Source organism: Squalius cephalus (assembly GCF_949319135.1).
Source record: "Squalius cephalus genome assembly, chromosome: 13".
Classification (NCBI taxonomy): domain Eukaryota; kingdom Metazoa; phylum Chordata; class Actinopteri; order Cypriniformes; family Leuciscidae; genus Squalius; species Squalius cephalus.
In genome coordinates, this window is record NC_137134.1 from 35,661,998 (window position 1) to 35,688,727 (window position 26,730).

The following is a 26,730-nucleotide window of genomic DNA, read 5'->3' on the forward strand; positions in this document are numbered from 1 at the left end:
GTTGACGATCACACGTTGATCTGATTGGTTACAAGGTAGTTTGTGGCGTCAGAAACACCAGCGATTTCAAAGCGTGTTTTTGAGACTGTCTTTGGTTCACTGCAGTTTTAAGGAGGAAATACTCAGCAATGGTGTCGACTTATGAACTTACACATGGTTTGTCTTAAAGCATATTAAAAACACCACATAGACACATAAACTACATTAAACACTGGATTTTTACCACAGGAGGACTTTAATAAAATAATGTAAATAGTTATTAATTTATAACCACAGTATCGCCCGGTTTATAGGTTAGGAATCGAAATCTTTCGGTTAACTTTCTCTTGATTCCCGCCCTTCTCCGAGTCTTTCATGAGTCCACATTTGGTGTAAAGTTCGCTTTCCTTGTGCACAGAGGAGCCGCTGACGTCTTGAGCAAAAGGGAGGAGAGATTAATGGGAAAATGAGAAGACTAGGCATATGTGCCGCTTGGGGGGATTTATGGAGTCTGTACATGAATCTTATGAGGTGTGATGGACCGCAGACAACGAGAATAGACCGCCATTCATCTGCTATTTCTTGTACACACGACACTCCGTCACAGGAAGTGCTTTTGTGTTCTTGTGCAGGGATGGGACCATGTTTTTCCCTTACATTTGGGTCACATTTGAATGGAAAAGTGACTCTGATACTACCAGAAAGCTAAACCGTTTTCTAAAATGAGGCTTACTAAACTGTTAACACATTGTTTGACACATTGGATGAACTAGTTTTGGTTCACGTCAGATTCTTTCTCATTAAAACCCAGACACACACACACACACACACGATACGGTGTTTCATTGCTTGGCTGAACTCTTGAGAGACTCCTCTGTCAGCATTAACGAACCGTTTGATTCTCTCCGCCGCCACAAGACTCCATTATTTATCAGATCCGTGTGAGTCACGACACTCCATAACAACCACAGATATCTTCCATGACGTCACTTTAGCCTTTGCTAGACGCACAGAATATCTCCCAACTACCCCAGGCGATCTGTTACTGGATGTCTGGAAGTCTGACAGGTCTTGAAACTGTTGGGAATTGGTCTGGAATAGGGTGTTGATTGCAGTCTGGTTGAAAGTTCGGAGCTTGTTATGTTGGTTGCTCCTCTGTTCCAAAAATAAGAGTTGTAAAGAAATATTCTGGGTTAAATGCAGTTTTTACAGCTCTATCAACTGTGATAGCATTAGGTTTAGCATTACGTAAGTGATTTCTGTGCATGGTAGGGCTGTCAAATAAAAATTGGAATTTGAATATTCGTCAAATTTAAATAAAAAATAAAAAACTGCACATTTTTTTAGTTTTGCACACACTACACGAATTTTTGGTGTGTCAAGAGGCTTAACACCATTATGATTCCGTTACCCAGCAACCAATAGCCTCATTTCACCGTCTAGGTTAACTATAGACCCGATAGAGTCCGGCTATGAGTAACCCACTTCTAGCTAAAATAACCTTTAATTTGGTTTCATGTTGTTTTTGCCAAAATAACTTGCGAGATGTTTGATATTCCATCATGTAAGCAAAGTCAACAGTGATTACAAGGTGTTTGATTTCATTTCTTCACTCATTTAATTTCTTGGTTAAATTGATAATTGGCTATAGTTCGACATCTATTAAATTTTCACTGACAGCCCAAATTTTGCCTCGTTTTAGCCTAGACGTCTGGGCTGAGTTTGGATGGCTATTAGACGTCTTTTAAACGCAAAATTGCTTGCTGGAAACTGACGCGGTTTGTTTCTGTTAGCTTATCTAGTACAGCGTGGTGCGGCTGCGTCGTTAAATTAAAAAATGGCGGGAAAAGGCTTCCTGCTGACGAAAACCCTCTCATTTGGTGGCAAAAATCGTGCAACGACATGCTTGACCAAACCTGCACTTCAGTCAGAGCTGAGTGTGTGTTCATCAGCTGAAAACATTGTCAACAGAAAGCGCTCAGCACTCAGATCAAGTCTGGTGTTTTTAACGAACAATGTAATGTAGTGAGTAGAAGTGGATTGTTTCTGAATGGCAGTTTGCTATTTTGTGTTAATGTAGTTCATTACGCTGTCTGTTGAAGCACGTTTTCTCAGGTTACTGGTGCACTTACACAGTTTTATGCACTATTATAACCTAATTTTCCTTGCATGCACATTAAGGAAATTATATTTTATTTTAGAACAATTGTTTCAAAAGTTCAATAAAAGATGCAATGCTTGATTTTATTGCGCTCACTTGCTCCCTCTTGTGGGCATAGGAGACAATACAGTACTTTTTTCCTCTAACATTAAAGGGATACTTCAGGATTTAGCATTAAGCTTTGTATTAGCAGAAAACCTGTAGTATTTTCGAATTACAGTGCTTTCTACCCTCATATCCCCCTGAGAGGAGAGATTTATGTATTTTTTGTCTGGAAAAAATCCTCCGATGACGCAAAAATCGTTATTTTGCGTCATCGGAGGATTTTTTGGCCAGAGGCTAAAGACTACAGCCAGTAGGAGGAGCTGTCCCGCATGTTTTCAACCCGCCCATAGAGGGAGCTCACTCACAGAATGTACACACAGTGAATTTGGAAGCTAAGCTTTCTTTGGAAGCTAAGCTAGCAGGCTCTTGTTCTGTGGAGAAAGCTGAGTAGTAGGGGTTACCATCCTCTTTTTCCCGGACATGTCCGGCCGTCGAGATCGTCCAAAATGTCCGGGATTCGGCTTTTGTTTTCTGCAGTCGCCATTCATTGTTTACATGCACACCTTTTGTTTCAATCTAACTGAATTCATTCCGATTGGTGAATCTGAATGTAGTGTTTACATGAACGCTAAACAAGTGATCGGTTGATGTGCGTTTTAACATTGCTAAGAAAATTCCCGCTCCTCCGTGAGAGATACGAGACCGGCGCGTCTCAGTAATGACGCCACCGGCCTCGCGCTGTTCTCCCGCGGCCGTCAGCCTCGTCCTGCTCGCCACAGTAAACATGATGAATGGCGACTGTAGAACGCAAAAGCCGAATCCCGGACATTTTGGGCGATCTCGAAATCCCGGGCAAACTCGTCACAGAGCCTCACTAGTAGCCTAGCCTTGTTGTTTTCAACTGCGCTCTCTTACCGGTAGGCGTGACTTGGGAGTGGCCTCGTAGGGCAGCGAAGCAAGTGCATTCTGGGAGTTGTTGTCTTTCATCCACATAAGCCAAAAATACATTTTCTGGATTTTCTCAGTCTAGAAAGCTCCAAATTCAAAAATAATTTCACATTTCTTCTACATAAATGACCTATTTTAAATACACATTCATCTTTCCAGGGGTGAAGTACCCCTTTAAGTATTGCCTTTAGAATTTGAATATAATTCGAATTTTGCTAATATTTAAGAAAGAAATTCGAATTTAGCTTTTCAGCCATTTTGGCAGCCCTGGTGCGTGGAGTTATGTATTGTCAGTTATGTCCCTTCCTAAAAGATGAAACATAATTAAATCACAATTATTATTGAATTTAATGTGCTAAATGCCCAACAGTTTGTAGATTTAGATATTTTTCTATTACATAGATGGAGCTGTACTTGTATAACTGGAAAACTGCTTCCCGAGGGTGTTAGTAAGGTGGCCGCTGAGACACAAGCTTGGATTGCATCATATAATTTGATTCCAAGAGCAGTGAAGGATCTGGAGCATCTAAACTGACTGCATTTCTTTCCAGGTGGAGTTTCATGACGAGACGCAGATCTTACTGAAACGCAGTGAGATTCACTCTCTCAACCAGGAGCTGCCCAAGAGGGTCTTGTCTCGTCTGGTAAGCGTTATAATTCGCTTCAGGCCGAGTATCGTATGTTTCTGCACACACAATTCATCAACCTAAAGTCAAAGTGCAAGTTTAACAATTAACTGCTTTCATGTTTGTCAAACTTGAGGTTTTTCAAGCTAACAATTAGATCTGGGACAATACATCGATGCATCGCAGTTCGTGGATTGATTCCAATTTTTTCTGAATGTGTCGGGAATCGTTTCTGAGCTTAGTTTTTAACAGCAGATGGCGCTATAGGCTAGTTTTTAACAGCAGATGGCGCTTTAGGCTAGTTTTTAACAGCAGATGGCGCTCTAGGCTAGTTTTTAACAGCAGATGGCGCTCTAGGCTAGTTTTTAACAGCAGATGGCGCTCTAGGGCTAGTTTTTTAACAGCAGATGGCGCTCTAGGCTAGTTTTTAACAGCAGATGGCGCTCTAGGCTAGTTTTTAACAGCAGTAGATGGCGCTCTAGGCTAGTTTTTAACAGCAGATGGCGCTCTAAGGCTAGTTTTTGACAGCAGATGGCGCTCTAGGGCTAGTTTTTTAACAGCAGATGGCGTTCTAGACTAGTTTTTAACAGCAGATGGCGCTCTAGGCTAGTTTTTAACAGCAGATGGCGCTCTAGGCTAGTTTTTAACAGCAGATGGCACTCTAAGGCTAGTTTTTTAACAGCAGATGGCGTTCTAGACTAGTTTTTAACAGCAGATGGCGCTCTAGGCTAGTTTTTAACAGCAGATGGCACTCTAAGGCTAGTTTTTTAACAGCAGATGGCACTCTAGACTAGTTTTTAACAGCAGATGGCGCTCTAGGCTAGTTTTTAACAGCAGATGGCACTCTAAGGCTAGTTTTTTAACAGCAGATGGCACTCTAGGCTAGTTTTTTAACAGCAGATGGCGTTCTAGACTAGTTTTTAACAGCAGATGGCGTTCTAGACTAGTTTTTAACAGCAGATGGCGTTCTAGGCTAGTTTTTAACAGCAGATGGCGTTCTAGACTAGTTTTTAACAGCAGATGGCGCTCTAGGCTAGTTTTTAACAGCAGATGGCGTTCTAGGCTAGTTTTTAACAGCAGTAGATGGCGCTCTAAGGCTAGTTTTTAACAGCAGATGGCGCTCTAAGGCTAGTTTTTAACAGCAGATGGCGCTCTAAGGCTAGTTTTTAACAGCAGATGGCGCTCTAAGGCTAGTTTTTAACAGCAGATGGCGCTCTAGGGCTAGTTTTTAACAGCAGATGGCGTTCTAGGCTAGTTTTTAACAGCAGATGGTGCTCTAAGGCTAGTTTTTAACAGCAGATGGCACTTTAGGCTAGTTTTTAACAGCAGATGGCGCTCTAAGGCTAGTTTTTAACAGCAGATGTCGCTGTAGGCTAGTTTTTAACAGCAGATGGCGCTCTAAGGCTAGTTTTTAACCGCATGCTCAAATGCTCACGAAGAAGAGCGCTCGTGCGTTCGTCTGAGAATGTATTTGCACCTCAGAATGCTTTTATGACACGAGATTAATGTAAACAGCCCACTGCAAACACCTTTGTAATTCACTTCAACATTTCCAGACTCTATGAATGATTATTTTATAGAAGTTTCAAGTGGTGTGTGTAAGGCATTAGAAGCAGATTACGCCTGTGTCTAGAGCACGCAGTGCCATCTGCTGTTAAACGCTAAACTCAGAATCGATTCGAGAGAGAATCGCGATGCATTCGGAAAAAATTGGAATCGATCCAGAAACATTTCTCGGTTCACGATGCATCGATTTATTGTCCCAGCCCTACTAACAATGCAGCTATTTTGAGAGCTACATAAAACATAATTGTTTTTTTATCGACAGGCATCTGTGAACCAACAACAACCTCAGGCCCAACCGTCAGACGAACCGCTGGCCGCAAAACGCCCACGTCTGCCGACACCTCCACCCACGCTAGCCATCGAGCCCTCAGCGCTACCTTCTGAATTAATCACCACTTTCTTGCCCGCTAGTATTACTCCGAACACCAGCAACCCCCCTTGCTTGCCACCCGCATCACTTCCTGTCTCAGCGCCCACACTTCCTGTCCCAGAACCCAGCGAGAGTTACACCCACAGCTCAAGCTACATCGCCTACATGGAGTCTCTCCTCAACACGGACTTTCCTCCAGAAGAGGACGAACAAGGCGTTGAGCCGATGTATTGAAGCGCCGCTTTGCGCTACCAGCTATTCGTCAACGCTTAACTTACTTTAAATTCATCCACTGCATGTCTTTGTTTCATTTATTCGCTGTCGTGCTAATCTGAGTCTCCCACACATGTACGGTGCATGTGGGACGCATGTGTGTCATTATAGACTGAAGCCGAAACGGACCCAGTACAGAGCCTTGGGGGACGCCGCATTCTTCGGACCCCTTTCCACGATCCCTCTCTCCGCCTCTCGTGCTAAACGGAAAGTTTTCAGATGAAATAATCATTTACTGTTTGTGCTGTTTACTTTATACCTGATTTTTTTTCTCTAACGACTGCAAAATATTTTTCTAACTCAAGCCAAAACGTCATGCTTTACCCGGTCACTGATCAAAAACACAGTTTAAATCTGTACAGTTTCAGGTATTTTTCTCTGTACTCAAGTGTTTGGGAGGGGGTCACAGGAAGTTTTAGCAGGGCTCATGGGATTTAACAAGTATTTAAATGTCTTTTGTCACATATAGATTTAATATTTGTATAAAGAAAATCACAACTATGACAGCATCAGAAGCTACAGTTTTCAGTTAGCGCAAACGTACGTGTTATGATAGATTCGTGCATCATGTATTCTTCTATCGATTATAACCAACGATAAAAGGTTTTTCAGCGCCAGATGGTTGGATTTGTTTTTGTAGCATTCTTGGTAGACGTTTATATGGGAAACTATTCACCTCGTCTGTTTTTTTATTATAATTACCGTTGTTGTTATGATTTTTATTTTTTATTTTGGTGAAACTTTGCAACATAATGTTGAAAGATGAAAAAATAAATAAGTTGAATTTATCCTTTCTATTCAAGAGATTGAAGTGGCGTACATTTAAGCATATAGTCATAGGTGATGTTAAACAGATACGCAATCAGCCTTCTCAAGGTGCTATAGAGGTCTTAGACTACTGAGGGGCGCTCCGGGTCACGTGACCCACGGTGAGGTGTACATACTAGACGTCCTGCTCACAAAACTGAACATTTTTCAGTGTATCTTCAAGAGTCTTACCCAATGCCATGTCACATTGAAATAAAGGGTCTGGTTGTCGCTTCGGATTTCTTTTCTCCTTTTTGTTGTTTTGTCTTGTGATGTGTAGATTTGAGCTATTATTGTTTTGGAAGGCCTCCATTGGCGGTTCTTGGAGGTTTGTCGTCCAGATAGCATTAAGAGTTTGCTCTAACGCTCGCCCACTTGATTGATTCATTTAGAAACAAACGCTCGGATGAGACGCTTTCCAGACAGAATCTCTTTAGCATGCCAAAGATTTCAGAGAATTGTCCAAGATGCAGGATAAATAATGCATGAAATTTCCCAAGTTAAGACATTATTGCGGTTAACGAGTCAAACGTTAAATAGACGTTTAAAAAAATGTGATTAATTGCGTTGACAACCCTTCTTTTTCTTTACTTTTTCACCCTCCTGCTTTCATTTTGACCTGTTTGGAACATGTTTTCTAATCCGAGCTACACCTTGAAGGTCATGAATCTATAGAGATGAAGTACGTGCTGAGGTTTGAACCTCTCACGATGTTGCGAGCACATCTTCTCCCCTTCCGTTTGATGTGACAACCGTTGTTCTCGTCTCACGACTGATACTCGACACCGTTTGTTGTTTCCCACCTGTCAGTGACGCCTACGGCCGCTCTAAGGCTTGACACAGTGTGTCGATGGCATTTGTACTCCTCTGTTCCTGGGGTTTCTGCTTTGCATTAACACAGAAACTTCACAAGAGGCAAGTTTAATGAAATAATAACCCACCACAGCTTGAATACTGATGATGGCAAATGTTTATCTGTGCAGAAGTAGGTCTAGGAAAGATTCTAATAAAATGTGAAGTGAAACTGTGCTTTGTGTTCAACTGTTTATTTCCCTGGGAAAGCTATGAAAAATTTAATAATAATAAATGAATAAAACCAAAAAAAGTTTCTAGTGTTCAATTGACTAGGTTTGGCTCTTGCATGCAAGTTTTGTATAGCAAAAAAAGTAGTGATGTCTGATTTGTGAGTTATTTTTTTCTTTGTAATGAATCAGTTGAACCAGTTCACAAATTAGTCATCAAAATGGTTCTTTAAATCCTCATCTATTAATCACAAACGACTGTAAAGATAATGCACATGTAGAAGTGCCAATCATAAATGCACTTTTGCTCTTGAAAATGCCAAGTTTTTATAAATTGCTTTCTGAAAACTCCACCCAAGTACTTTTCTGAAGGTCAGTAAATTGCTGTTTATTAATTGCATATGATCACAATCGAACAGATTAAAAGCTTTTCTCGGAGACCAGAGCTATTAAAAATAAACCATTGGGAAAAATACGCCATGAATCATCCGAGGCAAAAACAATAATCTGGTCGAGAGTTGTTTTGTCAAATTGGACCTTCATTGACATTTAGCTGTTCTAAATGTGCCTTTATCTGATTAAAAAACAATTAGGCTTTTAAAATAGCGTCTAATTGTTTTGTGCAACTAAAATGAAACGTCAGTCAGGATTTGTTTGGCGCCACTGTAGATCCCATAATGCACCGCGGTTAGACAGTCGCACACAAACTCTGTTCATAAAGTTATGAATCCTCTTACGCTCGGAGATATTTCGAGACACAGCTGACTCTGTAGGGGCCAAACTGAAGAAATGTGAAATGACACCTGCGCTCATTACCTGCTGCGTGTGTGTGTGTGTGTGTGTGGTAGCACGCTCCGATGACTTTAACCCGACGGAGCACGACGTGTATCAAACACGTGCAGCTGCGACTCATAATAGACCGAGATGCGGGAAATAAAGCTGCTGCTAAAGACATGTAGTGTCTTATGAAACCTGCTTTGCATAAATAGACTTGTTCGGAGGACACGCCATGATTCATGAGAGTCACTGAGGGAACGTTTACTACATGACAAACATGTACTTTTTTATGTAGCCTATGACAACATTGTCAACGCGGATCCGTGAAAACGCTTAAAAACACTGTATTCTGCTGCCAGGCCGGTAGATGGCGATCTCACTTTGTAAAAGAAAAGTGACAGCGATAATAACGGTATCGTTTTCAAAAACTTGCATATGAAACCTGTTTTCAAACGTTTGCGTTTCTATGCCACCAATTTGCGGTTGTTGTTTAAACGATCAACCAAAACACATACAAAATTAGCATTTTTAGCTAAAACGGTGTTGTGTAAACGGCCCCTGAGAGTCAATCTAGTCTGTTCTTCTTACACACGGTTCTGTCCATCAGAGTTTCATTCATTCTATCTATCTATCTATCTATTCGTCTATCTATCTATCTATCTATCTATCTATCTATCTATCTATCTATCTGTCTGTCTATCTATCCGTCCATCTCTCTATCTATCTATCTATCCGTCTATCCGTCCATCTGTCCGTCTATCTATCTATCTATCTATCTATCTATCTATTTATCCGTCCATCTGTCCGTCTGTCTATCTATCTGTCCATCTGTCCTTCTGTCCATCTTTCTTTCTCTTTTTTTCTCTCTCTCTCTCTCTGGTGTTGCTCTGAGACGTGATCAGCATCTCGATCTTCATCTTTGATGCTGGTGAAAGTATTTTTGAAGTCAGCAGATGAAACGGGGGCCGGCGTGTCGAGCGCGGGTTTCTGCGTGACCCTAGTGACCCTGGGGCTGTTTGATGTGAACGCGCTCCCCCCTAATTACAGTCCCCGCCTGAGACAAATTCTGCCAGCGCAAGTGACAGTGTCGGTCTGACCCGTCTCTCTCTCTCTCTCTCTCTCTCTCTCTCTCTCTCTCTCTCTCTCTCTCTCTCTCTCTCTCTCTCTCTCTCTCTCGGGGCGGGCGGCATTGATATTCCACTTGCGTCTTTACGTCCAGAACAGGGCGCTGGGATCGTGCCAGATTTGCAATTACAGATATTAAAATGCATTTAGAGAAAGACGAGGCAGGCTTTGATATTATGGATCAGGGCAGTGAAATACTAAAAGAGAATTTAGTGCCGGCCAAGTGAGATCACCTGTCATGTGACAGGAAATGAACAGCTTTGCTGATTTACAAGTGCGGATACTGAAAACCAGCTGAAGTTGGATGTTTTGGATTTGTAATCTTATGATGTTTCCACAGTTCTGTACAACAGGAAAAAGCTAAAAATCCCCAATGCTAGTTTTCTTTTCACTCATATTGAACAGAGAGTAGAGCAGATTATAGTTTGTTCCACCTAGCGGCATTTAGTCCCCTAGTTGGTACAGAACAGCCTCCTTAAGAGTAGACAGAACGCACTCTTGCATAGCACATCGTTTTTTGTAGGGATGATCAAAATATTTGGTATTGGGTCAAAATCAGCAACAAAACTGAAAAGCATACAAAATCAATAAGATAATGAAAATTAAAACTTGTGCAAAGAGTTTTCTTTGCGGTGACAATGGCGGATGCACAAAGTTCAAGATTACGCTTTTTCGAGAAATCACAGAAGAAGGATAAAAAGAGCCGACTTCAGCTTTCCACAAGGAGACGGTGAGTTTTCCCATTTCCAGGACACGCATATTTCATCAGTGGACTGTAGTGAGGCTCCCACAAATCACACAATACCAAATGATTTTCTCATTATAACGGCGGAAACAAGTTAAAACACACTGTCATTTATGGTTATACAGATGAGAGTAAGACATCATTCAAAACTGTAGAGTCTATTGTTAATAGTGTCGATCGCAATAAAAACAAAATATTGTGCTTTTGTAAAATGAAGAAAACAAACAGGATGCCGGTTTCCTTTCTGTGAAGTTTGTGGAGCGCGTCACAAAAATGAATCGAAACTCAGCGTTTAGGCTACTAGCAAGCTCTCACGTCCATCTGAACTTTAGTTTTGGGTTGATCCCATAGACCAGGGTTCACCAATCTCGGTCCTGGAGGGCCGCTGTCCTGCAGAGTTTAGCTCCAACCAGCTCCAACACACCTGTTTGAAAGTTTCAAGTATGCCTAATGAGACCTTGATTAGCTGGTTCAGGTGTGTTTAATTGGCGTTGGAGCTAAACTCTGCAGGACAGCGGCCCTCCAGGACCGAGATTGGTGAACCCTGCCATAGACAGTAAAAGAAATGGACACAGCGACCCCATTGGATTCAACGGAGAAAAGTGAAGTCAATTAGAAGCTCTCTCTTCCTGATGGCTGAGATACTGCACAGACTCAAACTGAGCTTGACGACGTAGATGTGACGTGAGCAACCCGTCTGTCTTCTAGTAGTAGCTGTGCCAAGAGAAATCTAAATCATTCCCTTCCGAAACTTGCAGAGATGGAGAGTGTGAGTAGGAGCTGCCCACGAGCGAGGAGCAGGAGCAACTTTTGCTAAGTATTCTGATTAATTACTTTGTCATTTTGCCTCCACGTCCCCCCGATTGCCCGCGAGCTTCTCCTCCTGTCTATAAGGTAATCTCTCTACTGTGCGACAGAGAGTCGCGTGGTTATGACGCAATCGTTAGCCTATTTTTACAAAAACTGCTTCTATGGGGCCATAACGTAAGATACAAGGTAATGGAGCCTTTTATACATTTTCGTGTTTCTTTAGAAATAAATAATGGACAAATGGAGTCTTTAAACGCCTCAGATGTAAAGTTATTCGCTGTCAAAGTGACACCAAAATGAATGGGAGTCAATGGAATGCTAACAGCAGGTGATGGTCTGCTAATCAATGGCGGCGCCCGGGGAAGCTTCAGTTTCTAGCTGAAAGATTACCCCCTTGGTTGATCCGTACATCGTTGATCCGTACATTCCGGTTGTGGCGGTTAGCGAACAGTGTTGCATTACCACACGCGCCCCCTTCTGGACTGAAGTGTGGATCGCCTGTGACTGACTGTATTCATCATCTGACTGCGTGCCGTGACGTCCATATTGTGATGGTTCGGGATGTAAACATGCACCGTTACACCAGTCAAGTAGTATATACAGTCAAACCACAATTTATTCAGACACCTTCAACATTTCTCACATTATCACAGTTTATTCACTATCGGTTAGAAAATTGTAATAAAACAAGAACTCCGCGTTATGAACTCAGTTGATATTTGACTGGTTTTGTCCGTCCTTCTGTTAGACTGTCTCACACATGAATTATGTTGAATATCTGTCAGCTGTTAAATTTAACTACACAATTAGATAAAACCAGTTTAGCTCAACCAATCACCAAGCAATGATTAATTTTGTTCAGTCTGTGTGTAAAAAGAGCATTAGCAATTAAAGACAACACACTTCAGCAAAACATGATCAGGTCAAAGTGTCTGAATCATTTTTGGTCCCAAATTTTTATAAATGTTACTGGTAGTTGCTGGATGAAGAATTGTTGAGTGTACTATTGTCACAGTTTACTTTTTACTTTTGCTATCCTCACTTACATTAAGGAACTATAGTGTCCTGCACACACTAGTAAAAAAATATCAAAAATTATATCTGGTGTCTGAATCCTTTTTGGTTTGACTGTATATAATATTATAACCTTTATATTTTTAATAGTATGTGAAACAGGACACATTATCTAATGCTAAACATTTAGTTTATTGAATGTAAAATTAATGTTCAAGTGGTGTTATCATTTCATAGTATACATACTGCAAAAAATGGCACTAGTATTCAATGTTACACACAGTTTGAGTGTTGTTTTCAGTCGCTGTTTGAATACAAATGTCTTGTCTACAGAGTCTGTGTGTGTGTGTGACAGGCAGCGAGAGAGACATATAAGTTGTCCTCTAAGTTTAATGAAAAACTGTGTCGTGAGTTACTGGCATGCTAATGAAGCATCTTTGTCCAGTCAGGGACGACAAACTAATCGCTCCTCTCCTCCAAACGCTCCTAAACGCTCCATTAGTCCAGAAGTGGATGAGAGATCTGATACGCCAAGCTCGGCTCCATTTATTAGCGTCTCTGAAATGGCTAGCCACACACATTTGCTTAGCTATCTAAATGAGGCCATTTGTTCTGTTTATATATAAAGTTAATTACAGTAGCTAACACAAAACCTTAAAAGAAGTCTTTGAGGAAATTGTGTTTAAGCAAAATGTTTTAGCTAATTGCAGTAACCAAATCAAAACCCTAAAATACGTCTTTAATCATGCTTAAGCTATGTTTTTTTTAGCTAACTGCAGTACACAAAACCCATAAGTCTTGAAGTAAGTCATGTTTAAGCAAATTTTTAGGTAACAGCTAATTCCTTAATCTTTCCATACAAACTAATAGAGATAGACTGAAACTTTTCTGTACTGTAAAACTCTGTCCATAGACATCTGGTTGTTTTTGACTCGAGTTATAACAGACAGAGAAACTATTCTCAGACCGGCTCTGTGTCCTTCAACCTCAACTAATTCTGCTGCTTAAAACCTCATTTCAGATACAATTAGCCTTTTAACCTGTGAAAAGCCATGAAAGACCCATGAAATCAAAATGGGAGTTTTGTGGCTTTTAGTCCATGTCTATTAGCATTAGCTTTGAGGTCATCGAAGTTGATGAAACAAACTTTAAGCAGATGTACAAAATGTCTTCCAATGAACCAAAAATAACAGCTGACAAATGATCAAGAATGAGTCTCATAATAACACATACTCTGACTAGCAATAGCAAGTAGCAAACCATCGCCCTTCAGCTAGCATTTGTCTTTTTTTGATTGTGAAATAGGCTAAAGAGAAAGACAAACGTCGTAAACTCCACATTAATTTAATTTAGTTCTGCGCTTAAAAGAAAGTATAGGAGATTAGCTAACTGTTCTTGCATACACAGGATTAGCCTTCGCTAGGTGTTCAGATTCCTGCTAGAAAGACTGAAAGCAAATGATAGATAGATAGATAGATAGATAGATAGATAGATAGATAGACAGATAGATAGATAGATAGATAGATAGATAGATCTCTTCACTGATACGAAAAGCCCTCAGGTTTTCTTGCCGTGGCCTCAGTTTTAGCGATATGCAGCGATAAACCTCAATGACAGTCTGACATGTAGATAAATATGCCGTATGATCTAATTCCTGGTATCTGTGGGTCATATTGTAATCATAACTGTAATCACGCGCGCGGTTATTATAGCGCGTGTCAGTCAGCTCGCGTTCCCCTCCGAGGAAACCTCTGTTTCGCTGAGTTTCCTTCTGCATTTCTCACAGGATTGTAATTAGAGAAGAGCGAGGAAGGCAAGAAAACGCTTCCGCTCCTTAATTATCTGTGTGAGTGTGTGTGTGTGAGTGTGTGTGTGTGTGTGTGTGTGTGCCGGCGCGGAGTGGGAGATTTCATTTGAATAAAATTGAATTTAATCACCATGTAGAGAGCGCGAGAGCAGGGGAAATATTTGCAGCCCTCAGGGTCAACATTACATGAAAAAGAAATTAAAACAAGTAAACATATTTCTCCTGTTTGGTGCCATGGAGCTGGAGGGGGCTGCAAAATTGTATTTGCTGCTGCTGTGTGAACAAATCTTTCACTCTGTTCCGGGAATATAAGCCCTCTCTGCCCCCTCGCCTTTCTTTGACATCTGCCTGCTTATGTCCTGCGAGCAGTTCCCCTCAAATTAACGTCTAATTTAATATTCTGCCCAGTGTGTGGTAAGATATCTTGATTAGGAGCGCTTAATTGTTTACTTGGATCGTTCTGTTGATTATATGACGCGAAACATTTTTCACGCGCCAATTCAGCGTATTTTTTAAACATTAGCATAAGGTCTTCTTATAAGGTCTTCTTTTAAGGTCAGGTTGTAACCTGCTGATAACCATGTGTTTGCTGCGAAAACTTTTGCGACAATTGCAATAACGTTTGAATTGCGAATTATAAACTCACAATTGCGATAAAAAAGTTTGATTAAAAAGTCGCAATTACCTTTTTAATCTTTTTATTCAGTGGCGGAAACAAGTTTTTATAAATAACAGTTTGAAGTGAGTCTTGCTGAACAAGTAGCCTAACCTTACATTAGGTCAATATGTTAATAGTAATTGAATCGAATAATAAAGTTTAATGTTAGCGATAATAATGTTGAGCAAGAGCGAAAGAACCAAAGCAAGAGCGCCTGTCAACGAACTGGCCCATTCCCACAAAGATTGATAACTATAAGGATAACTATAACAATTAGTGACCCACACCTACTATATAGTTGGGTTTTTCAATTCTAAGCGTGCTGCGGTTTTTGTATCTGCCGCTTTAAATGCTCGAACTCTTTAAAGTCAAGATGGATTCTGATTGGCTGTTAATGGTTTTATCGTTCATCAGCTGGAAAAAAATCTTTCTGAAATTTGATTCCAAAGATATAATTCCTCTGTGTTATTATTGTTATAGTTGTGATGTGGACTCTGCTATTCTTGAACGATTTTTAGAACTATTTCTTTATCGTTGTATGAACAGGCCTTAAGAATGTAGACACCTTTTGTGTATTATAATGGGAGAAATTAGTTTTATTCTGCTTTTTTGTGGCGTGCACATGCAATAACAGTGAACGTTTAAGTTAGTTTAGGTAACGTCTGTAAGATGTCTGCTAGAGATCTGGAAAACATCTGCAGTGTAAATACATCTGATAAACATCTTAGAAAGAGCAGTTTTACATACATTCTAAACCATAAACATCTTATAGACATCTTCTAAATGTCTATATGGCATCTGACAGGAGATATGTCTTGATGCAGACATCAAATAGACGTCTCTAAGATGTTCGTATCCCGTCAGCTAAGCAGCTTCACTTGCTTACAATAGACATTGATTGAGCTTTTTTCCCCCTCAAATTAACGTCTAATCAAATAGCCTGCCTAAAATAGTTTTCTCTGCACCTCTCCTGTTATCACACTGAGACTTTAAACAACTTTCATCTCCTTTGACTAAAGTTTGAGTGTTTTTTTTTTATGTTCCTTGTTAATTGAAAGGAAACGAACACACCACCCGCCTCCTTCTGCTTTATTTTCAAGCGCTCTTAATCGTGTTTTAAGCCCTGCTTTGCGAGGGGGCTTGTAAATTCATTACGGCTTTGCGGCCTCTTTCTGGTCTCACCACATTATAAATGGACTTGCTGGCCAGATAATTAAAGCCACGACGCTCTGACATAATTCTCCATTAAGCAATAATGCGATAAGGATGAAGTGTGAATCCTTGCCCTCTTTAGGAACAGACGTCTAGAGCGTTAATGTAATTCTGTTTGTTGCAGTTCGTAAACGTCTTAATGAATCGGAATATCCTAGAGGGGACATCAACTGTTGGAGTGGCATTTCAGTTGTGTTGAAATATCTCCTCATTCAAATCTATTCACAACAACAGGCCAGGAAATCTCTCAGAACTGAAGTGGTTAATTATGATAATGATGAATGTGTGTATACAAACTGTGAATGCTTGACAGCATATTAAATAGCTTCAAGATTTTAATCGTTTTAGTTTCTAGAGCAAAACCTAAAGAATACAAACATTCTGTAATTAGCTGATAATCATCTGCTGTCAATCACTAGATGCTAATCCAGTGACATTTGTGGTTGAAACGTCTTCCTTACAAAGTGTATTTCAAAATACCCATCTTTGGTACTCAAAAATGACAGGATTTTTATTTTTATTTCAATTTTATATTTTAGTTAGATAATGTTTTTTATTTATTTAATATTTTGTATTTTTAGGGGATTTTATGGTACTAAATTATATTTATGCTGTATTTAAAATCCATGTATTCACGTTTTGAACTTAAACTGTTGTAAATCTTGAATGCTGTAGAGCACAGACTTAAGTTTGATCTCTTTTCAAAGACGCCACTTGGCAGATTATTGCTGAAGTGAAAAAAGTCGTAAAAAATGTCAAAAAACAGTCAAAAATAGTCGATCTCCGAATGCAACGTAACAGGGAGGAGAGTAAAGATGGAAAGCTCCTAAAGCTTAGTTCCATATAAATTCACGGATAATTTGTTTTGTCGTTAGTGAAAATCAGTATTGACCTTGTATTTGAAAAAGGATCCTCATATAAGAAACAATAAATTCAGAGTCAGTTCATTCGCATTTGGAGATCGACTATTTTTGACTGTCAAAATGCCGGCGGACGGAAACACAGCAAATTGTTCAAAATCGTTCTTTTTAGTAAACTCTGTGTACACAAACACTGTTCTCAATGCTGGAGTTCATGTGTAGAGTCCCTGGTGATACTTCAAGCACAGTTTCATGTTGTGTCGAGCCTTCTTAGTGTTTTAAAAATAGCGATTTTTGTTGCTATCATAGTCGTGCCCCGAGCACTCCCATTCAAAAGGCAATTTGACCGAAAACGAAAATTCAGTCAAACTTAAAAGTGGCGTTTCAATTCTAGTTATGCTTTTAAACGAAAGTTTGCCTTGGGTAGATTAACAAAAAGACCCTAGGTTGCATTTTGGCAACAGTTATCCTTTAACTGTAAATTTCCAATGTAAAATCTGGCCCCAGAAGTTAAAAAAACCACTGAGCACAAGCGAATGATTGTTTTTGAGGCTGGTCTGGAGCTCTCCTTACAGGCGAACAGCTTGCAGAGATGGAGGAAGGGACCGAGGGAAGCAAGGGACGGTGCCAGAGAGATTACGGGGTCATTGTGCTGAAGGACGCGTGTTTTTGGCCCTCTGGCTGTGCTGTCCACAGCAGGCATATGTTCCCGGCCTCAGCGGTCCCTCCTGTCTGAATGTGAAGGGGGTCGTGGCCACTGCTGCATTTTAATCCTCTAAATGGGAAGTTTGGAAATGCTATTATCTTCCATCTGTCGGCCCCCCGCTCACGAAAGGGCCCCCGCTCCGACGGCTGACAGGACCCGAACGCCTCACTGTATTACGCTCCTCTCACGAGAGGGCAGCCAAGATCTACATTAACTCGAGAACGTGTCGGACATCAAAAGAATCACATTTATACTTAAAAAACTGCATTTGCTTCCCAGCCGGATATCTTCAAAGGCAAAAAGTGCTTCCTTCATTTAGCTGTAGCGCTTAGCCAAAGTTGCCCAGAGAGACGGCGCTCAAACACAGCAAAATAAATTATTTATAATTATTTATCAAATGTGTATTTAATGTTTCTGATGAGCATGAAACTGCATTCCATGCCAAAAAGTATACCATGGTGTTACAATTCATTTACCACGGTATTTACATGGGTTTAGGCACTTTTGTGATTTCCAAATTCATGGTATTTATGGTATTTACCAATGTCCATGTCCAAAAAACCTGATATTTAAGGCGATGAAGAATTCAGAAACCCTTGTTATTAGCGACACCTGTGGCCATTAAGTGAACTGCAGCTAAACGTATTGCTCGTGCTCGCACTCCTAACATACTGAACGTGATTCATGGATATACTTCTAACAAACATCCCGACACCGTCCACGCTATGTAAGACTATAATCCCTTTTCTTTGCATGACACATTGACAGTACAGTACAGAATGGCTCTTTCTGTGTTATACTGAACATTGTATAAGCATTTATTGCATCATGTGTCATTGAACGGAAGAGATGCGCTTGGGAGTGCGCGTCACATCTTTTTGATTTTCCCAGGAAAAACGTCCCGAATCCTTCACATAAAAATCAGTTTACAGGCTTTCATGGATAATATAGGAAGTCGGGTAAGGTCTCTTATTTAAAAATTTTTTTTTTTTTTTCAAGCTGTTCAAACATTGTCAATAAAAAAGCCATTAATACATGAAAATTCTTACATTTAGCACATTTAATGGTATCATGTCTAAAATAGCATGGCACTTCTTAATAAAAAAAATGGTGTTACCATGGTATTTTTTTGTATTTGGTTATGTCAACAATTACTTTAAATGTGGATGTACTGATATACCAAAAGTGATCAAAAACATGGTATTACCATGTTTTGGACATTAATTGTACCATGTTACTGCCATGGTATTTGTAAAATGGTACTACCTGAGAGCACCATATAAAAACCATGGTAGATTAATTTATATACCATGGTATATTAGAATAGAATAGAATAGAATAGAATACTTTTATTGGCATTGCACAACTGTGCAACGAAATGTTTGTGCTTCTCCTCAGTGGTTCATTCACATCAAACCAAGCATACAGACAAATATAGACAAGAAGAACATTAAAAAAGTAGAAAAAGAATAAATCATAAAATATAGTCAATAAGAAAATAAATTAAAAGACATAGTAATACCATAGTACTTTTATTTCTGTTCTTCCATCTGTGTGAATGGATGAGCAGAACACAAACGCACACTTTCAGGATGTGGTCAAACCTTGAGTCTGTGTGTGGCGGCTTTGTGCAATCACCTCCATGGATTCGCGGCGGATGTTATTCTGGAAACTGGAATTAAACCTGACTCTAACCTAATCCCGGCTTATTGCCATCTATTTCATTTCACAGAATACGGAGGGGTGCCACTAAGCACTAATACACACACACACACACACACACTCATATCAGAGGTGATAAAGCTCTGCAGTTGGATAGTGTGCGCTTAGACAAGCCGCAAACACACCGTCACATCACTATACCTTATTTTACACTGGAAATTCAATTTCAACTCAGCAGCTACGATACTGACGGACTAGCTAGCTGCTAACCTCAGTCACCTGTTTGATTATTCATTTCTTTATGTCTCGTTAAATACATTAGTAGCACAACACCTTAAATCTCTGAAATAAAGTTCATGTAAATAAAAAAGTTTATCTAAGAGTTGATCTGTTCGGCGTGATGATGTTTAATCTCCTCGACAGCATCTGTTGTCCCATTTAGCCACTCGTTAGCAACCGCCTTTTTCAAGACACGTAACAGTTTAAAAAAATCACGATACTGATGTATTTTATGTTGTAGAATAAAACATGTACGTGTCTTGAGCTTGTGTTCACCACAAACCTAAGGTAATTTAACCAAAATCGTATTAAAAAAACCCATTGACTCTGGGACGATGGAACCGGAAATGCTAAAATGCTACTTGTTTCCGCGTTTTTGCCTACAAAAATGCATCAAACCTGCACTTCTCTATTTGGGCACTATGAATAAAATCTACTCAAAATCTGAAATATAGATGTTAGTGTAACTGGTCCTACTCGACCCACTCCCCCACAAAACTCACTCCCAATCCGGGTCACGGCACCAAATGTAACCGGTCCTACTCAACCCGCTCTGGAGTGCGTTTCCCATACAACGACGTAACTCGCTGCGTAACTACCATAATACAAACATCGTTGAAGAAATCAACTAGCTAGTCACGACTGTTTCCCGAAACCTATCGCCGCAAATTGGTCGTTCAACCACGTTAGTTAATGATGTAACGCAGGTGTTGGAGTAATAACTACTTTTAATGAATCTGTTTGAGATCGAATTAACGCTAGATGTTTTGCTATAAATTACAGACATGGCATCTGAGGACTATTTCTAATTTTTCTCAGTTATTTTGCTTTATTTACAGATTCAATCATAGACTCGTTCTTACGTACAAGAGCACGTTTGCACATGCGCACTCCAAGCCAGGGGAGTGAGATTTACACGCATTTAACGGCGTTACATGAGCACAATATACCCAACCAATTCTCTCATCTAAGCTTCATGTAAACAACCACGAGAGATTATGAACTGAGAGCTTTACCTCTTTCATATTCAAATATATTTTTTGATAATTAATTGACCTTTACCCGCTCGCCCGCAACGCTGAGGCTGTGAGTATTGTTAACTCCCAGAACTCAAATGTCAACAAGCGGAATAGGGGAACGTCTAATTCACGCAAGTGTAAAATAAATTGCTTCTCATACATGTTCCTGCATATGACAAATTGATTTGTGGAAACTCAGATGGAAAGAGGAAAAATCCAGCAGACAGTTCTGCAAACACGCACTCAAATGTAATTGAAGTCCCCGCAGCCGGGAGGCAAAGCGCGCTCTTTCTCGCCCTTAATTTGTTCGGTTAACAGTCTTTCGGTCAATAAAACGAATCTAAATCATTTTCCCTCTGCGTGTGAGCGCAGATGATTATTCAATATCAAGCATTTTTTGAGATGTTTGCTTGCTGATGCACTATTTCCTGTCAGTCTTCTAGCAACAGCCGCTGGTTATGCCAATAACGCGTTTTTAATTTTCACTTCTAACGTGATTGAAAATCCATTACATTGCGATGTGAGGCAGAATGAAAAAGATTGCTTTTTGTTTGCTCTCATGTCCGTGGGATATGATAGTAGTCGGATTTCACAAGGATGTGGCCCTGACGGGACGCTTCCCACCGTTGTGAAATCCTATAAAAAGATGAGGATAAAGCCCAAATTACAGGTTCCTGCAGCCGAGCACCTGGCCTCCGATCCTCCTTTAACCATAGTCCATTTAGTCATGTTCCCTGCTCTCAAAAGCACAGGTGATGATGACATTGGTTAGGCACATTATCTCTCCTAATTGCCAGGTTGACAAAACATTACGGATGGTTTGGCTTTCCTCCGTTCCCGCCCCGAAAAAAAGGAAGCTGCAGCCCTTTTTAAGAACTGCTGATGGCCTTATTTTTCTTTTTTTTTTCTTTCCCACACCAGGGATAAGGTTATCTGAGCAATTCGTCATGGAGTTTGCAGATAATTAGCTTTTTAAAGTTTCCCCCGAAGTCAGGACTGTCCTTGCAAGGGCGAACCTGTCTCTGGAAAAATTATTCAGCTATAAACAAAAGTTTTGAGCCGGAAATCCAGAAAAAAAAGTGTGGTTTTTCCACACTAGACTTATACTGTTGCATCATTTTAGATATGTCTATGCATATCTACATAATGCAGGTCATTCTTGTATGCACGTTTCAAAAATGACGTTCGAAATAATATACAAAGAGTCTAATGATGTTCTTAAAGGTGCTGTATGTAGGCCTATGCTTTTTCACTCTATTAAAGCAGAAAAATAACATAATATGTTAATATTCTGAGTTCACATACTCGTTTCTCTGAAAAAACACTTCTCCAGCCAGTCTGATGTTGTTTTGGTCTGTGTGACTCCACCCACTGCCAGTTCACCCAATAGTATTTTGACAACCAGGGATGCCAGTTGGCGGGAAAAACAGCGTATTGCAGCCAGCAAACAAACTGGGTCAGAGATTGCAGATTCCAAAAAGCCTCGGTATCCATCTAAAAATCTTTGTAAACGAGAGCATATTAAAACATGGATAAATCAACTCATCAACTTACAGTCTGTATGTCTCCTCAGCTTTCATTGTCAATTGCACTCGGTCCTGTTGCGTGTGCTTAAACTGGCAACCGCACGAGCGTCGAGTCTGCGGAGGTGGGGGAAACAATGATCTCCGATATTTTGAATTTGGACTGCAGTACCTATTTCGACCACTACATGTCATTCTCACAGACAGTACCTTTAAGGCTGTTCGTACAACAATTCTTGCGTAAAATGTTACATAGATTTACCCGAATTCATTTTGCTCCTCTTTTATAGACGGTGGTCGTAAAATCTAATTATGTTTCTAAATTTAATTGTTTAATTGTCACATTCAGTTCAAGATATTACATAAAAATATATTTACAAAAGATTTTCATAAATTTTGCAATGATGTGTGTAATTTATGAGGTCATTCTTGCATGCACGTTTCAAAAATGACATTCGAAAAAATATACAAAAAGTCTAATGATGTTCTTAAGGTTGTTCGCACAACTATTCTTGCGTAAACAGTTACGAAAGTTTTACCCGAATTCGTTTTGCTCCTCTTTTAAAGATGGCGGTCGTAAAATCTAATTATATTTCTAAATTGTTTGTAAAACCATTTTTATCTTAAGTGTCATATTCTGTTCAAGATTTAACGTAAAACTATATTTACGATAGATTTTCATTAATTTCGCAATTACGTGCTTAAAATGACGTACATTTTTAGGCTGTGAAACGATTAATCGCATCCAAAATAAAAGTTTGTTTTTACACAATATATGTGTGTGTACTGTGTATAATTATTTTGTATATATTTAAGAAAAATTTGTTATTTATATATCAAATAATTATTTTTATATATGATATCAATTATATATATATATATATATATATATATATATATATATATATATATATATATATTAGGGCTGTCAAAAGATTAATCGCGATTAATCGCATCCAAAATAAAAGTTTGTTTTTAATAATATATGTGTGTGTACTGTGTATAATTAAATTTGTATATATAAATACACACACATGCATGTACAGTATATATTTAAGAAAAATGTGTTATTTATATATAAAAAAAATATATTTATATATAATATAAACTATATAAATATATATACAGTATATGTATGCAAATATTTCTTAAATATATACATGCATGCGTGTGTATTTATATATACAAAATAATTATACACAGTACACACACATATATTATGTAAACACAAACTTTTATTTTGGATGTGATTAATCGCGATTAATCTTTTGACAGCCCTAATATATATATATATATATATATATATATATACAATATAGACATGCAAATATTTCTTAAATTTACATGCATGTGTGTGTATTTATATATACAAAATGATAATACACAGTATACACATTTATTGTGTAAAAACTAACTTTTATTTTAGATGTGATTAATCACGATTAATCGTTTCACAGCCCTAGTAAATTTATGAGGTCATTCTTGCATGCACGTTTCAAAAACGACGTTCGAAATTATATACAAAAAGTCTAATGATGTTCTTTAGAGCGTGACAATATCCTGTTGTTCAAAAGCACTTTGCACGCTTGAAGTCTAGTGTGACCAGGTGCATTAAAGCCACGTATATAATAGGTTTCCCATTGCAGAGTCTGCTTTCTCAGTGGAGGTAGAGGTCACATCACCCCTCCATTAGCTGGCACACGCATTAGCCCTGGACTCTTTAGCGGGGCACAAACTCGAAAAGCACGAGCCCCTATCGACAGCCTGGGCCTGGTTCTATTGACTGCCTCATTTCCTGCTATATCCAGAGAGCTCAGTGGAGCGTGTGTGTGTGTGTGACCCGTGACTGCTGGGATATGGACACCGCTGATCTCGCTAGCACTGAGTCATCGTGCGGACCGGGATCAGTGAACACACAGCAGTGATTGATAACTACCTGGAAAGAGGGTTTATTTATACCGCCGTCCTTCACTTTAGCTTTCTTCTGTGCACGCATGCATTTCCAACGTTGATGAGATGATACATCGTTTTTGTCTTTTTGACTGTCTGTTTTTTTGTGTGTTTTCTTATTGTAGATCTGTAAATGCATGCAGAAAATGTCTTGGATTACCCATTTAATGGAGGGGGTTTTGTACTACACTCTTAAAGGGATAGTTCACCCAAAAATGAAGATTCTGTCAGTAATTACTCACCCTCATGTTGTTCCAACCCCATAAGACTTTCATTCATCTTCGGAACACAAATTAAGATATTTTCACAAATACCTTGTAACCAATCAGATCAACGTGTGATCGTCAACGAGTGGATCTCTGAGTTGAGTGAGTGAGTGGAGGCGGGGCTCATTTGCATATTCATAGAACCGTGCATACTAAATGAGGCAAGGGTGTCGAGTTACATTCAAGATATTTTAAGGTATGAACAAAATTTTTCAAGGAAAAAATGTTTCAATTTGTCATTTTGGTGATCGAAAATGAGTTTTAAGGGAAACAATTATTGACTATTTTAAGACATTTTATAGAACCTTTTTGGCATTAAGAGTTCTTAAAAATTACGTCAATAGCTCTATATAGGACTCCACTGGAACTGTACTTCTAAGAGTGTATGATAATTCCTTGATCTGAAGTTTGTGTACAATGTGAAGAATATGCTACAGTACATTAATATTGAAAGGCTTTGGATCGACAATGTATACAATGTAACTATATGTCGTCCATCCACTGAGATTGCCTATATTCAGTTCCAAAATGTCCTGAAACGATCTCAGACCGATTACCTTGTTTTAATTCGAGTGTTGAAATATGAACATTTTCAGGGTACATTTACACGACAATGATGTACTAAAAAAGGAAACGTTTTTCCTTTGTGTTTTTCGTGTACACACAACAATGTTGTCGAAACAATCCCCATTCACACAGATCCGCGAAAACGACTAAAAACGCTAGTAGATGGCGATGTCACTACGCGTGTCACAGTTTTAAAAATTAGCATTTTTGTAGTTTACTATAACAGAGACGATAATGTTTTATTCAGTTATTCAAATTCAGTTTATAGTACTATTTCAGAAATCTGTATCACATCATGTTAAGTTTATTAGTTTGTTTATGTTAAAACAGTGTAAATTTTATCTGCGATTGAAATACATAAATCTTATTGGGTCTCATTCACTAATAATTGCTTGGATTATTCCATATTTATACACACAAGAGAACTGCACTTCTCGTGATATTTTATGTTTTTAGTTTCCGTTTTAGTTTTAGTTTAGTATAACAACCGTGGTATGGTTTAAGTTGTTCCTACTTTGTTACGTAAATTTAGAATAAATATTAGTGCGAATTAACAAATCATGATTTGTTTGAGCAAATGTTTGTATGCAGATTTCACGCACAAATTTGTGAATGAGACCCATTTAATTGTATGTTGTCTGTGTGTTCATTTTGCAACCGATTGCTCTTTCTTTACTGGTTTTGACTACTTTCATACCATTTAAACTTTGTGTCTTTTGGTCATGTTTGCGTCAGGAGTCAGAACGACACTATCTATATATATAATATTGAACAATAATGTAGCATACTACTGTTTGAAATGTTTATTGAAGCATTTAGGCAGTATATACTGTGTAGTATGCTAGCCTTTGTCTCCTATGTCTTCAAATCCATCCGTTTGGGCAGTAAACATTGGCCCTTTTCTCTGGAGATCATCCTATCACACACACATTCACACATCCCATGTATGTGCTTGACGCTCTACTGGTTTCAGATGTACGGCTTCAGGCTCGGGTTCCTCTCGACTGTCTAAAGAGTCTCTGTCACTCTGTCATGCTTGATCCCTGTCAGATTGTCTTCTCCTGAAATCAACTGAAAACTGATACGTTTTTTCCCTCAGCATAACTCTCTCTCCGTCAACCATCACAACTGTTCCCTCTATGACGTCACTCTGATGGGTTGCGGAATTAATATTGGTATTATTGTTTGCGGGTCAATTTGACCCGGATATATCATAGTTAAAGGCAGCTGCACAGACCTAAAATATATATATTTTTATGTATTTTATGTCAGTTTCTCAACGTTATTTGAGAATAATTCGTAATTTAAAAAAAATTTAAATAGTTAGAAACATTTGTGTTTTTTTGGTGGGGGGTGACTTTACAGTAAGGTCTCATTTGTTAAGTAAGGGATAATGTACATCCAGCCGGTTGTTATCTCAGAATAAACCCAGACAGGGTGATCGGGACAGTCTTCATCTCCCTGTCGGGGTTTATTCTGAGATAACAACCGGCTGGATGTACATTATCCCGCTTATTACACGGCTACTTGCCACATAAGTAAATAATTAGACACAAAATATTGACCTGAGTCTAAATATTTTATTAGCTCTTTAAACGCAAAGCTTCCGCTTAGAGTTGCTAGAAAGCGACAAGTTCAAACTAGATGGACATTTAAGAGATACGGTATACAGTCATATCACTTATTACACAGCATTTCACCACATAAATAATTATGGAGATAAGAGATGTTGATTTCAGATTAAACTGTATTAAAATGGTTCCTCTTTGTATTTTATAATCCAACAGTGTTTAAAACAATAGTCACAAAATGGCAGCAGCTGCGTTTGTATGAAACAAGAGAGAGCGAGTCCACGATTAAATAACTGTACACAAAATATTGATTTGACTGAGTTTTATTATTTTATTAGCTCACCAAATGCAAAACTTCCATGAAGAAAACCCGTTCCTAGCT

The 26,730-nt window shown here is 39.0% G+C and overlaps 1 protein-coding gene across 1 annotated transcript in view; it reads left to right on the forward strand.

Moving 5' to 3' along the window:
- The window catches only part of kdm4b (lysine (K)-specific demethylase 4B), a 64,992-nt gene extending 58,998 nt beyond the window's left edge, over positions 1-5,994 (forward strand). Inside the window, exons 21-22 of the mRNA XM_079891432.1 lie at positions 3,685-3,777; positions 5,588-5,994. Coding sequence (XP_079747558.1) covers positions 3,685-3,777; positions 5,588-5,929 — 435 coding nt within the window. The 3' untranslated portion in view covers positions 5,930-5,994. The remainder of the gene's footprint in view (positions 1-3,684; positions 3,778-5,587) is intronic.
- Positions 5,995-26,730: the final 20,736 nt, after the last annotated feature.